This window comes from Fukomys damarensis, unplaced genomic scaffold (genome assembly GCF_012274545.1).
Source record: "Fukomys damarensis isolate Sample0158 unplaced genomic scaffold, DMR_v1.0_HiC HiC_scaffold_26, whole genome shotgun sequence".
Taxonomy (NCBI): domain Eukaryota; kingdom Metazoa; phylum Chordata; class Mammalia; order Rodentia; family Bathyergidae; genus Fukomys; species Fukomys damarensis.
Window position 1 is genome coordinate 26114867 of NW_022900938.1, and position 15729 is coordinate 26130595.

General features: G+C 43.7%; 1 protein-coding gene across 4 annotated transcripts in view; it reads right to left on the reverse strand.

The window, feature by feature from the left end:
- Positions 1-15729, reverse strand: part of Nostrin (nitric oxide synthase trafficking) — a 59086-nt gene that overhangs the window by 38476 nt on the left and 4881 nt on the right. For 2 of the 4 annotated variants that reach the window (XM_033756262.1, XM_033756264.1), the window contains exons 2-3: positions 11187-11272; positions 334-417 (exon numbers count right to left, since the gene is read on the reverse strand). In XM_033756262.1, coding sequence (XP_033612153.1) covers positions 334-417; positions 11187-11272 — 170 coding nt within the window. The remainder of the gene's footprint in view (positions 1-333; positions 418-11186; positions 11273-15729) is intronic. The other 2 variants (XM_033756263.1, XM_019204958.2) reach the window with 1 other exon arrangement.

Below are 15729 nucleotides of genomic sequence, written 5' to 3' on the forward strand. Positions count from 1 at the left end.
GTGGGCTTAGAGGTTAACAGGGCCCAGGGTGAACCTGAACCTGTAAGTCATCACCTGCATGACAGGGAGTGTCGTTTGTTCTCCAAACCTCAGCTCCCTATCTGTACAGATGGATGACAGTAAGACCTCTCAGGGGTTGCCCTGAGGACTGAAGCGGAGAACCTGCAAAGCATGATCCAGAAAGTGCCGGACACACAGTAAGTGACCAAGGCCTGGAGGCTCTGCTTGATCGTATGTATCTGCTACATCTCTAAGAAGAGTCTGGAATGGGCCATATGTCAGTTTTTGCTATTTTAAAGAATACCTTTGCCTTACCTCTGCCACAATACTTACTTTTTCTTGGTGCCCTGCAACACTTTGCTTAACTTGGTGGCCAGTTTCTGAAGTCCTTTGGAATAGCTGATCTCCAGGTTTGCCCTGTTAGCAAAGGGCTAGTTGTTAAATAGTGTGTGCTGGTCAGAAATCAGCACACACACACACACACACACACACACACACACACACACACACGAGCATGTGCCCCTGAAGGCTCAGGTTGAAAATGAGAAGGGAGATGATTTACTTACTACAAGGATCTACCTGTCCTTTGGCAACCCCTTGGAATTATCAAAGATTCTACAAAGGAGAATGTTGTATTAATCTTCTTTCACACTAGTGTTACAGGCTGAATTCTGTTTCTCAAACAGATGCCCTGACCCTCAGTGTCTGTGAATGTGGCTTTATTTGAAACAGGGTCTTTGAAGGCGATGATCAGGTTCGGATGAGGTCATTTAGGTGAGCCTGGACCCAATGCCGATATCCTTGTAAAAGGGGGGATTTGGACACAGAGAAGCTGTTTACACTGGGAGACGCTGTGTGAGGATGGAGGCAAAGATGGGGGATGGATCTACAAGCTGAAGCTGTGGAGGATCCCAGCAAACCACCAGATGCCAGGAGAGCGCCAGGAGTCAGACTCCCGCTCCCAGGCCCCAGAAGGAGCCAATTGGGCAGGTGGACACCTGGCCCTCAGACTTGTGATCTCTGGAACTGTGAGACGGTACAGTTTTGCTGTTCAGGTGCTTGTTTTCCCGGCAGCCCTTGAAACCTAACACAACTAGTAAGGAACAGAATCAGCAGGTTAGCTCCAGATAATAATATTGACAATTAAATGATAGCTTCCGGGTGAATTAACCACACAGCGGCTGTCTTCGATTTTGGTTAGTTTGCTTTACTTATTTTATTTGTTTGTTTTTATGGTGCCCAGGGCCTGAACCTGGGGCCTCCTAGTGCTGGGTAAGTGCATTACCTGAGCTACAATCCCAGCGGGGGAGGTGGCCAACATCAGATTTTTGAAATGAACTTGCCCTACTTCCTGTGCAGGCTGAGACTCAGCAGGAAGTCTGGGCATGCCTTCCTTGGCTCTTCAGACAAACTGAATCACTCCCTTAAAATGATTTTACTGTGTCTTATTTTTAGGTCCATCTGTAGCTACAATGAGAACATGTCCTATCTCACTTTTGGCTGCAGATAATGAAAATGTAGGAAATTAAATTCAATGTATATTTTCATTCTTATATGGACCACAAGAGGTGTAGTTGTTTATTTTTCAATATTTTACTTCTACGTTATTAAATCTTTAAAATTATTTCTGACTTCATTTCATCTGGGAAACAATCCCTGGACTCTTCAGTAACTAACATAATACCTGCACGTCTTCACACAGATTGGATTCGGTGTTATGGACCAAATAAAGACAGACTGCTCTTTTATAAATGGCCTAAGGGCATTGATCTATAGCTAAATCCCTATTTATTTTTCTGTATTAGTACAGCTGAGCTTTCAGTTATTTTTACCACATTTTTGAAAGAAAGTAGATCACTGTAGGATGCATGCTAAGGCCTCAGAGCAGAAAACGCCTATGTGGTATCAGAACTTACCCAAGAATAACAAGAGGTTAAGGTGACTATTTTAAAAATATCTCCTTGTACTTGAAGATAGACCTCTTTATTATAAGAATATGCAGCATTTGAAAGAGGGGGCTGGAAGAAGTCACCTCAGGTGATGTAGAATCCTGTGAGATCTCTACCTGGTGAAGTGGCCTCAAGCAACATTGAAAAGGAGCACTTGGGCCTATCTCTAGGAGTTTTGTGAAGATCAAAATGCGGCGATAACCCACACCTCATAGGAGCTTAGTGACTGGAACAATTAACTGTTGACCTGCAAGGCTCTGTGTCATCAGATCTCTGCTCCCTTCCTGATTTCTCCTCCTATTATTCAACCTTTTGCTCATCCTCACCTTGCTCTAAAACCCTTAGAATGGCGCCTGGTGCCTTGTAAGTGCCCAGTAACCACTGGGTGCTCTTATGTTTTGTGTGGGCAGAACACAGGTCTTCAGCAACCTCATGAAACAAAGGTGACATGTCCTGTTGTCAACCGCCATCCTGCCTCAGGGCCTTTGCACTTGCTATGGCCTCTGTTGAGCACCCTGCTATATAGCCATGTGGTATTCTCCTTCCCGTTATCTCCAGCACATCTTATTTAAATGTCACCTTCTCAGAGGCCACACCGAAAAGATCCTGTCACTATTCCCTTACAGCTTTACCTGTGGCCAGGCACTTATCACTACCTTATATCGCACAATCTTTTAGTGAAGCCCTATGAATATCCATAGAATGTTGTGTTCATTGCTGAATTCCTAGGCCAAGAGTGGTAGATGGTGCATAAGAGCTACTTGATACAAATGACATGAATGACTGACGGAATGAATAAGTGAACGGAGTTCACAGCAGGTCTGGGTTACAATTCTTACCGTTCCCTGCTCATCTCTTCTTTGTGCTGCTTTGCAGTGCTGGGGCTTGCGCACTCGAGCTAAGCACACTACCACTGAACTATCCCTAGCTCTTTTTAAATTTTATTGTGAGACAAAGTCTTGGTAAATTCCCCAGACTGGCCTTGAATTTGAGATCCTCCTGCCTCAGCCTTCTGAGTAGCTGGGATCACAGGCCTGCACCACCATGCCAGTTCACAAGCTCATTCTCCCCTCACCGCTTGAAAACTAAACTGACAAGCCAGTTTGCTGCTTTCCCACGAGTATGAGCTGCGCACAGCTGCATGTGAGAGTACACTGCTTTCTAGCATTTGGAACACTAGACACATAAGCCCTTTCCCCATCCACTACAGCCAGGGGGCTTTGTTGAACTTGCTGAGCAATCTACTCTTTCTTGAATGCAGCACACTGAGCATTGAAAATGATGAATTTGCAGTGCTAAGTTCACAGCACTGGCCACAAAACAAATTATTAGCAAATAGTAATTCTTCTCATAATATTATTATGTACCCAAAGGATCCTAAATATTCAAAGGATCTGTAAATCCACAGGTCGACAGAGCAGGGGAAAGAACCTGTAGTTTCCTCATCCTTCTCTTCCCCACGAACAATCCAAGTAGCTTCTAAGGGAGCAGAGACAGGGTCAGGCCCAGTCTTCCTCCGTCCAACGTCACATTCACAACGTCCTTTGGGGCTCCCTAAGTGTCTAAGAGGCTAAAAAGACGTCACAGAGCACAAGCACCAGAAAGAAATGTTGTGTGCTTTTCTGTTGTTGACTTAATTGGATTCACTTGGGGGAAAGGAGTTGGGTTTTGGAGGCAGGACAGGGAGAGGGTCCCTTCGTCCCTTGAGACCTGGCACCTTTTTGAATCTGGCCACCTTTGCTCGTGAAGGTCAGGCTTCAGCCTGTGGAGGCTCAGTGCAGCCAGCCCCGCACACCACACCAGAAGGCTTCTCTTCACCTGCACACACCTCACGTGCCTGGAGCAGGGCAGATTAATGATTCCTGTCTTTCCGCACATGAAGAACATGTCTGAACAGTGCTCTCCTGACAGAGGGATGCGTCACCTTTGTTTCGTGAGGTTGCTGAAGGCCTGTGTTTTACCCACACACAACATAACAGCACCCAGCAGTTACTGGGCACTGACAAGGCACCAGGCAAGGTTTTAGATGTATTCCCTCACTTAATCCACAAGAGGCCCTATGAGGTAGGCACAGTTTCTCCTGCCCATTTGATAGAGGGAACATCATGGCACAGAGTTGAGGTAGTCACTCACCTGAGGGCACACAGGAGGAGGTGATGGTGCTGGGACTTGAACCTGGGTGGTGTGGCTGGAATGCCTGCCTCTTAACTACTCAGTTCCCCAGCCTCTATGGTTGTGGGGACGAGGCTGCAGGTGAACTGCAGGGGGAGTCAGACAAAAGCACTTTTTAAAACGGACACCACCTCTCACTTTGCCTTTTAACTGTAGTGCTCTGAATCACCAGAGCTCAGCAGCTAGGGTCCCAGCCCACTGCTGCCTCAGGGAAAGCACTAGGAGCTCCCTGGGCCTCTTCTCAGGGCATCCACTGGGGTCATTCTGGGGTGGGGAGTGGGAGTCTGGCAAAGGGAAAAGGGAGGCGACTCATCAAGTATCATCAGCCTAGACCTCTGGAACTGTACTGAGTTGGACCCAGCTCTTCTCAACAGCACAGATGTGCCTATAATCCCAGTGCTCAGGAGGCTGAGGCAGGAGGATCGCCATGAGTTTGAGGCCAGCCTCAGCTACACAGTGAGTTTAGAGCCAGCCTCAACTACATAGTGAGACCTTTTCTCAAAGAACCAAGAAAAAAAAAAAAAAACCCAGAAACAAAAACAAAGGGTTTTAGAATCAACACTTGAATTCGGGTCCAAGATTCAGCTATCACAAATTGTGTTGCTATAAACACAGAAATACGTATATCATTGAATCAGCCAAGCAGAGCAGGCTGTGACCATCTACTCTTGGCACCGGAAGCCCTAATGACCATTTGGGAAACTTACTACAAGTTTGAAGGAACAGAAATGAAGTGCTGTGGGGACGCTGGAGTGGGTCGCGGTCTCCCAGGCTTCTGACCCCCACTGGCTTTTATTTTAACAGATACTCCTGGTTACATTCCAACCTAGAGAAAAAGTCATTCTTATAGGAAGCCACAGTCCACGTGGCAAGTGTAGAGAGAGCTGTCATTTTTCCAAGTCGGAGTGCTTATCAGTGGAAACAAACACTGCCTTGATGCTCTTCTGTGCTGTGGCCTAATGAAGCAGTTGTACATATGCCTCCCTTCAGGATGTCTGCTGAATAGAAATAAATGACCTTGGTGCCTTCCTGAGGCACAGGCAGCAACACACATCGTGAGGAGATTGCTTTCTTCCCAGTCCCTTGCAGGGATCTGTTTTATCATGGTTCCTAGCTAAAAGGTACCACATGCAAAAAGGAATCTAGAGGGGCACAGCTAACAAATTCAGACGTGGAATTTCCTTTTCCTCATTAAAATAATTAGGAATAAGCTTGGAATTATTCTGTGCTTAATTGTATAGTGGTTCGCCACCCCCCCCCATTCTATAGCCACTATTTCTACCATGGGTGAAGGCAGCATCTCCAGGCTTGCATATGAAACAGCTGTGCCTGTCGGTGAGTAACTATAGCTCACATTCCAGTCAATCTGTAAGATTCAGAACCAGGGAAACGACATGCACTGATTTTTAATTCGCTTATATTCTAATTTACTCTCAGTATGCAAGGTAGGTTGATATATTTTCATTAGGAATAATGAAGACCCACCAATAACTCAGGAACCAGTATTTGACTTTGATTTTAAAATAAATTGCACTTTTGAAAGAAGGAAGCCATGAAAAATACATGGCTTCAGAGCCAATATTTTAGATACACAAATTAAACTGTAAGAATAATATCAGTGACTATGTAATCAATTTTAGAGAATTGCATGTTGACGAAATGAAATTGATTAAAAAGTAGTGTTTAAAAAACTCTGGGACTGGGGATTTAGCTCAGTGGTGCCGCCGCCTGCCTTGCAAGCTCAAGGTCTTGAGTTCGATCCCCGGTACAAAACAAAACAAAACAAAACTCTGTAATTTCCCCGGTGTCTATAAGGACTAATTAAAATTGAGCTAAGCCCTTCTCATGCTTAACAAAAGCAGGGACAAAGCCCTCCATTCTTTATTACCAGCTCTCTAGAAAGGAGCTCAGAGCTTATTTGTCTCCTAAATATGTGGGTTTATTACAGTGACACCTCTCTCTTGTATTAGATAAGTGAGAAGGAATTGCAGTAACCTCAAATTCCTCAATTACGTTATCGCCCCTGTCCTCTATCTCTTACTATGCATCAGGAACAGCTTCCAGTTGGGGCTGGATATATTGATATACTCCACTCAAGCTTCATCGGTTTGTCTTTTGGAAGATAGTCACGAACTCATTTTACAGAGAGTTGTACTTAAGTTTACCAGGGATTGTTTGGGGGTGCAATGCAAGGAGGCCGGGGAGAGGTTGGTCCGTGAGTCCACAGTTACAAGCAGACAGGAGTGCTAGTATTCTATTGCATAGCAAGGTTAACAATAGTAATGCACTGTACATTTCAAAAGAGATAAAGGGAAGGTTTTCAGATAGTCTCATCACAAAAATATAATAAATGAATAAATGTTTAAGGAAACAAATATCCTCATCACTCTGATTATTCATTCCACAACGTGTACATGTGTCAAACTGTCACACTGCATGCCATAAAAATACACAATAATTATGTGTGAACTAAAAATTAACAAATCTGGCTGAGGGTGTAGCTCACTGACAGTGTGCTTCCCTAGCATGTGTGAGGCCAAGGGTTCTATCCTCAGCACCAGGAAAATAAATGAAACAAAGATCAATTATTGGCAATTTGAATCAAAGCTCTGTGATTCCAGCTGGCAGCTTCTCTGGTTCTCTAGCTGGCCCATCTTAACATTTTGAGTGCCTTAGTTTTGGTTCTTGTGACAGTGTATAGGAAAGTCAAATAGAAGAATGAGACCCTTCTCTAATGTCGGAGAATCTGGGGAGTCAGTGAGCACACAGCCCAGGGATCACAAAAGCTTATGCCTCAGGGCATCTGCTCCTCCCCAGCTTCCTGGAGGGGGCGGTGGCCGGAGGGAGGCTGGGAAGTCAGGTCATGAGTGTTTCAGCGTTCCCAAGCTCGTTAGCGGTAAACCAGAATGTTAGACACATACAAGTAAAGTCGCTGGAGTAACTGGGAGAGGAGAGAGAAAATCAGAGCTGCCACTCACCCTCCTGCTCAACCCAAGCTCTGAGGAGCCACTGAGGAGGGCGCCTTACTGACTTCTTGAGCTACAGGGATTGAAAGCCACCGGACTTGACGGCCACTTATGTCCTTTGGGACTCGATGAGTCTGTGAAGGGGACTGGAGCAGGCTCTACCGGCCCTAGGAGGAGGCCTTTGCACTGCGCCTGGGTTAAACTGAGGGAGGAGAGGACAGTATAATCTTTTGCATATTCCTCCTTGAAAACTGGGAAGGGGAAAGGCAATGCCTGCTGCATGGGTGAAGATGAAAGCCACCAAGTGTAAGACACACTGAACACGGTGCCTGGACTACAAGTTGTACTGGCTAAATGGTCTCTTCTGTGATTTTATTTTTTCTTGTGTGTATTCTAAATAATACACTACATATGTCACTGTGTCAGTAAATGTCTTTGGCATATCCACTTACGCCCCTCAGGCATTACCTAACTTGAATTTAAAGGCTCTGAGTGCCTGCAGGCACAGAGACACTCAGACAAAACATTCATGGGAATGGCTGCTCCCTGTCCCGCCCTTGATGGATGGTCACATGGGACACAAAGACCTTCAAGGAGCTGGAAGGACAAGTGAACGGAGAACAACTGTAGGGCAGGAAGGGCTACAGCAGAGGTAAGTGCGAACTCTATACTGGGGGGTACTTTTTTGAGACTGAGAACTAGAGTCAAAGCGGGCATTCCTTTCTAGTTGGACACGGTGGGACACCCCTGTAGTCCAGCTATTCCAGGAGGCTGAGGCACGGAGATCATAAGTTTGAGGCTATCCTGGGCAAATTAGCAAGACCTTGTCTCAAAACAAAAATTTAAAAAGAACTAGGAGAGTAGCTCAGCTGCAAAATGCTTGCCTAGCACATATGAGGTACCACAATCACACACAAAAAAAGATTTTATTTTGATTTCTTATCCTTTACTGACAATGTCTACAATCGTTCATGTTGGCAACAAATGGTCACTATATTTCTTTATTCTCTTAAAAAATATGTACAAGAGTGGTTCTTGCAATTTAAAACCCTGGACTGAAGCTTCCTTTAGAAGAACAATTGATTTTACCATCAAAACTCCATTTAAGTATTAGCTATGAGGGCGCAGGGAGCCAAACACCCATAAATAGTTTGCAGGAATGTGCGTTTTCTCCTTAAATCTGATCTATAATTGTGTGACCATGAACCTGAGAACTTTAACATGAGGAACTGTAGGAACTGCTGTGTGTCTCTTGACCAAATCTGCGTTGGTTAAGCACAGTGATGGATTGGAGACTATCCAGGCAAAATGGCGTTTCAGTAATAACTGCACCGTTCTCTCAACTCCAACTAGAATGAATGCAAGAGACAGATTGGCTGGGGAAGGAAACAGTATCCAGACGTGCATCTCTGTGTTAATGCAGAGCTCTTGAGTGGAACCACATTCCAGCAGACTGTTAGGCCGGATCTCTGCAAGTCTAAACCTCCAGGGACACTAAAGGTCAAGTTCTAATAGTACAGGTGTAGTGATAATACAAAAAGCCCTCAATGGTCTTTTATATATCCATTCATTCAATCTATAAATAAGTACTGAATGTATTATATGTGCTGATATTTCTCATTCAAAGAAGCCCTAGGAGTTTCTTGATTCTGTCTTCCACTGAGCTGCCAATGGACTTGCCTTCATGATTTTTCATGTCACAACCCACACTGGAAAAGTCTATTGTATGTATTCTAAGAGTACCATTTTACTTGTCTCATGGGGTCTCTCATCATCTGTGTATAATCCAAGTAACAAGATAGTTTCTTTTAATGAATACTGCTTTCCACATATTTATGTAATACAAGAGAAAGGCGTCACTGTAATAAATCCATGTATTTAAGAGAAAAATAAGCTCTGAGCTCATTTCTGGAGAGCTGGTAAGAACCTGCCTTTCATTTATGATGAGAAAAGTTAATTTATGCATTTGTAGAATAGGAAGAGTAAAGGTGACTATAACATCAGCTAGTGTTACTGGTTATCCCCGCTCACTGAGTTATTACATTGAGTCAGTGACCTCAAAATCATATCCCTCCTGTGGGAGAGAAATGACCTGACCCTAGGGAAATGAAGCAGCCTCTGACTTTGCCACCTGGGCTACAAAAAGAGAGCTGAAAATGCCTAAGAGCCACATGCTCAGAGATTAATGAGGCGTTTGTGTCCACGAGAAAACAGTTCTGCCCAAATACCATCCACACGAACGCCCCTCAGGTTAAGTGCATAGGCAAGCGGTGCAGTGAGGAGAGGACCCTGCCAGCTCAGCCGCAAGGGGACATTGCACGCCCACATCTACCAGGTATCAATCTAAAGTATTCAAGATTGGCTTCTTGTTTGAGGGGAAATGATGTGTTAGTACAAGGCTTGCTTTACAAAAACGTTTAGGAAAATGTCTGTCATACAAAAAGCCTAATATCTAGCATCATTTTGGGGTGTAGGTTCTGTTCTTTGCATCTACAGTATGCAAGTTTTCTCCAGAAATGTGCTTGTAATTTCACTAACCAGTTGCACCCTAGGATTTCAAGTTTAAAATTCTGCTCCATAAGGAGGTAAAATCATGAAGGAAGATATCTTTAGCTACCCAAGAATTTCTGCCTCACTGGGTGTATTTGTTGCTTTACAATGCGTCAGTGGAAGGTTTCACACATAAATAGGTCCCGAGAAGACGGTGACCTTAGAAAACGAGTTCAGGAGAGACAGTGAGAGACAAAGGCGCTGACTGCATGCATGAAGGAAGTAGATGTGTCTTGATAGGGTGGGCATGTGGAGTCATCTGCACAAGGCAAAAACAAAAAGGTAGTTTCAGCAGTGACCCCCAGGCCCTTTCCGCCCGCTGCTGAGTACGTTCAGCAGTGGACATTATTTATCCCCTGCCTTCTGTCTTCAGAGCTCTCTACTGGGCATGAATTTTGAATTCTTCAATACCAAATAGTGAAGACCTCACGACTGGAACCCCGATCAGATGCATGGTTCATCTGGGCAGAGCTTCTTCCTCATCCAGGAGGGAGACGCTGTCTACCTTAGGTAACAATTTGTACAATGGTAACTGGTCCTATTTTAAATAATTCGATATGAGACGGATAAAAATATTGTTTTATAGAAAAAAATACCTTTCCAAATGGGTTCTCCACTTTTTCAGGGAATCAAAGATTTGGATTGTTAGATGAAAATCAGCTCATATTTAATTGTTTTTCCTTTTGGCTCCATTTCACAAACCTGTGTCTTTATTCCTAAAAGCCTATTTGAATGCTCCCTTCCTTTTTTGGCCCCATTCACTGAGTCTAACAAAATCATGCTCTCCTTTTTCCTTAACCTACTCATGCAGAATGTACTTGACCCACAGCATCATTGCTTCTTATGGTACCTATACAATATTTTAAATTGGGAATAGTTTCTTTTGAAAGACATCTTCAGAGTTGTTACAATAGAGCTATCTAGAGGCAGGGAAAAGGCTTAAAAGACCCTGTATGAGCCAGCTCATTCCTTAGGTTCTCTGATTTGGAATTTTTTGTTGCTGTTACTCTCTTGATGGAGTTAAATGTGCTCATTTCAGCCCAGCAAACAGTTCTGCACGTGATCACCTCTAGCATTAAGAGAAGATGGTGCTGGACATGGTGACTTTTCATTGTTCATCCAGCCATTCATTCACCAGACATTTACCAAAGGAATTAAGAGAGTAGGCTCTGAGAGCTCAGCTTATAGTAGTGACTAAGACCTAGCCTCTGCCCTTGCAGGGGAAGCAAAAATGTAATGTGAAACGTACAACAGTGGGTATAGACAGCAGACGTGTCAGGGAGCCCAGGTGCGCTAAACTCACTTCTGAAGAATCAGAAGAGACTCCGCTGAACCTTCTTAAGCAGAAATCCTTCCTGTTCCTTAATTTTTATGGTGGCCACCCGGTAAATGTGCACTAGAGAAGCATTCATCACATCAGTCTCTCAAGTACCAAAGCATAGCACGGTTCTGGAAAGCAGGCCTGCTTGTAGTCACTCCCCAAATCATGGCATATAGCTCAATGCAAATGAAGAGAAACAGCTATTTGTTGCAAATTTGCATTTTGTACCTTTGTTGAAGAACAGATGTGATCTGCTTGCAGAAATTCTCTCCATTTTGAGAAAGTTCCTTAAGGCTCTTGTATGCCTTGTTGTACTGGAGGGAAAAAAAATGAACAGGAGGATCATGAGTGCTTACAAAGACAGAGCTCCCATAAATTCAAAATGCTACTGTGACAGTGGCCGTCATCTTCAGTGACCGCAAGGCCACGGGGACGCACGATGTTTGGATGAGTTCTTAAAATAAAGATTAAGCCTTCTCTGCCTGGGTATGAAAAATCCTGGAGAACTTTTCGAAAACAAAGTTGATCCATTATCTTGTAGGCCAAATGCAAACAATTCAGCAGCACTTGGAGTCTAGTTTTATGTTACCTTTATTATTCTCAGGAAGGTCAAAGCACATTCTTAAGGACACCACATGCCCACTTCATGTCCCCCACCTCCATACTAACTCTGCTCAATATTCCTGGATTTAAAATGAACTGTGAACCATGAAAGGGAGCCCTTAGCTGGGTATGCAGGTGCAAGCCCATGATTCCTGCACTCTGGGAGGTTAAGTTTGAGCCAGTCTGGGAAATTTGGTGATTTAGTGGGACTCTCTGTTTCAAGATTAAAACTAAAAAAAAAGCTGGGGATGTATTTTGGTGGAGAGGCCATGCATTAAATCCCCAGTACTGCAATACACAAACAAATAAATTTTTAAAGTAAAGTGAGCATTGTTTTTTGCTAAGATACAAAGAAGTAAATGAATAACTTATTAAAACTTTGTCCTAGTTTCATCTGGGTCTCATATAACTCCTTGTTTTTTTTGCTTTATTCATCTGATTTTGTCTGTAATAAGAATATTATGAACATTTTGCTTTGACCAAATCTTTATAACTGTACAAGTAGTATTTGTGTTTTCAGCAATATTGCAATGCATTTCTGGAGAACTGGATGCTGGGCCAATTGAGTTGTATCCTCCCCTCCCCAAATTAATGGTGGTGGCTGGAGTTTGGAACAGAAGCAAAATCATACAGTTAACCATGCCCAGAGTATATCACTAAAAAGCAGGCTAAAGAGATGTCCATACTGGAAACAGTCTTTTCACTATAATTGACCCTTAAACCTCAGCAATTAATAAAAAAAAAATAGAAGCATGAGAAAACAAGGGAAGAGAATGCATCCCCAAACCTCCCAGTTTCCCCAAAGCTGATCCATAGGAGCTGATGAGGAGGAAATTAAAAGCAAAACAGCTGAAAAAATTTTATAAGTAAAGCTTCAGAAATTCATTCATATATGAATTTAGCTTACAGACAAAATAATGTAAACAGGGATCTTGTCGTTTGATTTAGAACCCCACACTGTTATTCTGAACAAAAGATTTGTAAATTTAGACACTAACGACAATAGATTTTAAGAGCCCAAAGAGAGACAGCAAATGTCAGTTGATTCTGTCCCTTATTCTGACACAGAGCAGGTGAATTTGATCATAGAACGTCCCAGGCCCACACTCCCATAGTTTTCAACTGGAAAGTGCAACAGCAGAGCATTTTTCAAAATGAGAATCTTCCATATGAAGCCCCGGTTCTGTGTGGATTGAATGTCATGGGATGGGCTTTTCGCTCATATAATGAATGAGCCAACCTATCCTGGAACTCAGACATCTCAGTACACAGTGGAGCACCACAGTGAGCAGGGAAAGGGAAGGAAACCCACAGCTCCTGAGCACCTCTTCAGTAGTAGTCATAGGCACCTGTGCAAACACCCTCGAGCCCAGAACCCTTCCACCAAGAGAATAGGATCAGACAGAAGATGTGGGTCCAGAGAGGATGAAGGACCTCAAGAGATGGCCTGGTCTAGGCCATCACCACCGGGGATGGAACAGACCAATAACGGTCTTATAGACACTAAGTTCTTTTATGAGTTGAACTTTCCTCCAAATTTAATATTGAAAGCTATAGTGGGATTTAGTAGACATGCACTATAGGTTGAGAATCCCTATTCTGAAATCTGAAATCCAAAACACTTAAAAATCCAAAATTTTTTGAGCACTGACCTGATGCCACAAATGGAAATGTGATGAGTCTCCGTCAAAACACAGTGCAGTGAAAATATTGTACAAAACCAGCTTCAGGCTGTGTGTACAAGGTATATATGGAACATACTGAATTTTTTGTATAGGCTTGGGTTCCTTCTGCAAGGTATCTCATTAAGCATATTCCAATATCCCAAAATCTGAAACAACCTCAAATCCTGAATACTTCACATTTTGGATACGAAATACGTAACATATAGCAGAAAACATCTTCACTGAAACTGCCTGGGACACAGGAGAGGCGAGGGTGCCAAAACTTTCATATAGAATTTGTTAACTCCTAAAGCAGGGTTTGCTGAGATTCAGGCAGGTGCCTGAATGTGTGGACAAAAATTGGAGACCACGAGCTGGAGAGGCAGCTGCCAGGGTTTTTTGGCCCATCACTGCCCATGGGAAGGTGGCCTAGATCAGACGGATCTTCCAGTTTGTCCCAAAAAAGCTGAAATCTGGATTCGCACCTGGAATATCACTTTTAAAAATTGTACCAAACAACTCACAAATTTTATAACCATCTTCAGTGCAGGCAAAACACACCGGTGGTTGGGTTCCTCAGTGTGGACGAGGGAATGATTCTCGGGGAATCAGGAGAAGAAAACCACTATTTTGCAACCAAGTGTTTTGGTTTTTATTTCTAAGAAAACTAACTTGCCCTCTGTGAGTGATAGGATATTATGAAAGTCTTTTTCTCCCTTTGCAGGTATGCTGGAATGGTCTTGGCATGTTTCAGAACCTTGAGAAGTCCTGCAGGAAAGAAAGTTGTTCAGCTTCCTTGTTGCTCCCATGTAACCGAAGGCCTTTGATTTTCTTCTCGTAGTACTTAAGAGCATCGCACAGAACACACTTTAGTGTCAGCAGAAGAAATGACTTGTGATAGAGGCCTGGAATGAAGTCATTTCTCAGCCTCCTTCACCCACATGTTTGTAGCTATGTGACAAACACTGTCCAGAGATGTGGGGAAAGCGTTGTGTGGGATATCAGGGAAGGTTCCTTCTCCATCTTTTCTGTCCCCTGGACTTGGAAGTGATGGGCGATGTCACAACGTGGTATTGAGATTGGACATCAGGAGCTAAGGTCATAGAGCAGAAAAAGCCTGGGTCCAAAAGTCTTTTCATTTTTCCAAATCTTATTTCATGTTAATAAAATCGTGGATTTGCTTTATAGGTCTTGTGGTTTTCTTATTTGAGGTTAAGCTTTTTTTCCGCTAGTGCTGGGGTTAGAACCCAGGTTCTCAGGCATGCTAGGCAAGCGTTCTTCCACTGAGCTACACCCTCAGGCCTGTGGTTTTTTAAAAATATATTTTCCTATCTATTTCTCTCTCCAGCTCCCAGTAAAACAGAAACAAAGACTCAACAAAGGAATCCTGGGCACGAAAGAAAGATCTAGATGCTTGCTCGCCAAGTGAGTTTTTCTGCTCTCAAACACTACAGAAGGCTGGGGCGAGGGCGAGGAGAAGACAAAGTGCAGACACAGATGGGAGGGACTTGTCGTCTTCATGGGGAGAGTAAGGAAAGGAGGCTCCCTGCCAGGAGAACCCAGTGTGGAAGGAAGGAATTCTTAGGAGACTAAACATCCTAAGAGCAGGTCCTCACCAGCCCCCAGCATATGTGGACAGCTTACACACACACAGCAGCCTGGGGAGAGAAAAGGGGGCCTTGGAGAGCAGCATGCGGATGGGGCATGTAGGAAAGACCTTGCGTACCTCCAGAGCACACGTGGGTGCAACCAGCTGAGAATGTTCCTATGATGGCTACCAGGGATCTCGCATGTGCCACATTTATCAATCCATCAAAACCCCCAAAGACACAGGTTTCATACTGTCTCCAGAGGACTAGTGTTAGGATGCCAGACCACCCAGGATGCTTATAAATCAGTGATTGAAAACTCAACTGCCTTCGGCACAGTGGAGGAACCTACGGTAGAGTGGAGAGTACCCATCTCCCAGAGGGATCCAAGTTCTACTTCTTAAGGGAAGAGGCTGCTCAAAGTGTCCTTTACCGCTTCCACCTATAACTCACCTGTTCCAGAACTCCGGGTGCCCAGGCACACAAAAGCCAGGAAGTTTTTCAATGCGTGACATTGTTATTAATTTTGTGATCAGATAAGAGGTCTATTCTGCTTGTAAAAGCAGTAGAGCGAATGTTTCTCTTTGACCCTATGTACAATGTGCTAGGAAGTCCCCAGAAAAAGCCTGATTAAGACTGAGATAAGGGTGGCATCAATAAACAAAAAGAGTTGCTAAGAATACTTTCTTTATCTCAGCATAATTCCTTATTTAGCGTCAATGGTTCTAGACCTTTTATCACATACCATCTACTCAGAGTTGACAATGGGACCTGGAAAACAGAGTTACATAAATGCCAAAGCAGCCCTGGTGTGTGTGTTTGTTTCTATGTGTGTGTGTCCATGCATGTATGTGTGTACACGTGTATATGTCTGTGTGTGATCAGAAAATCCTGGATCGTATATGCTTGGAGGGG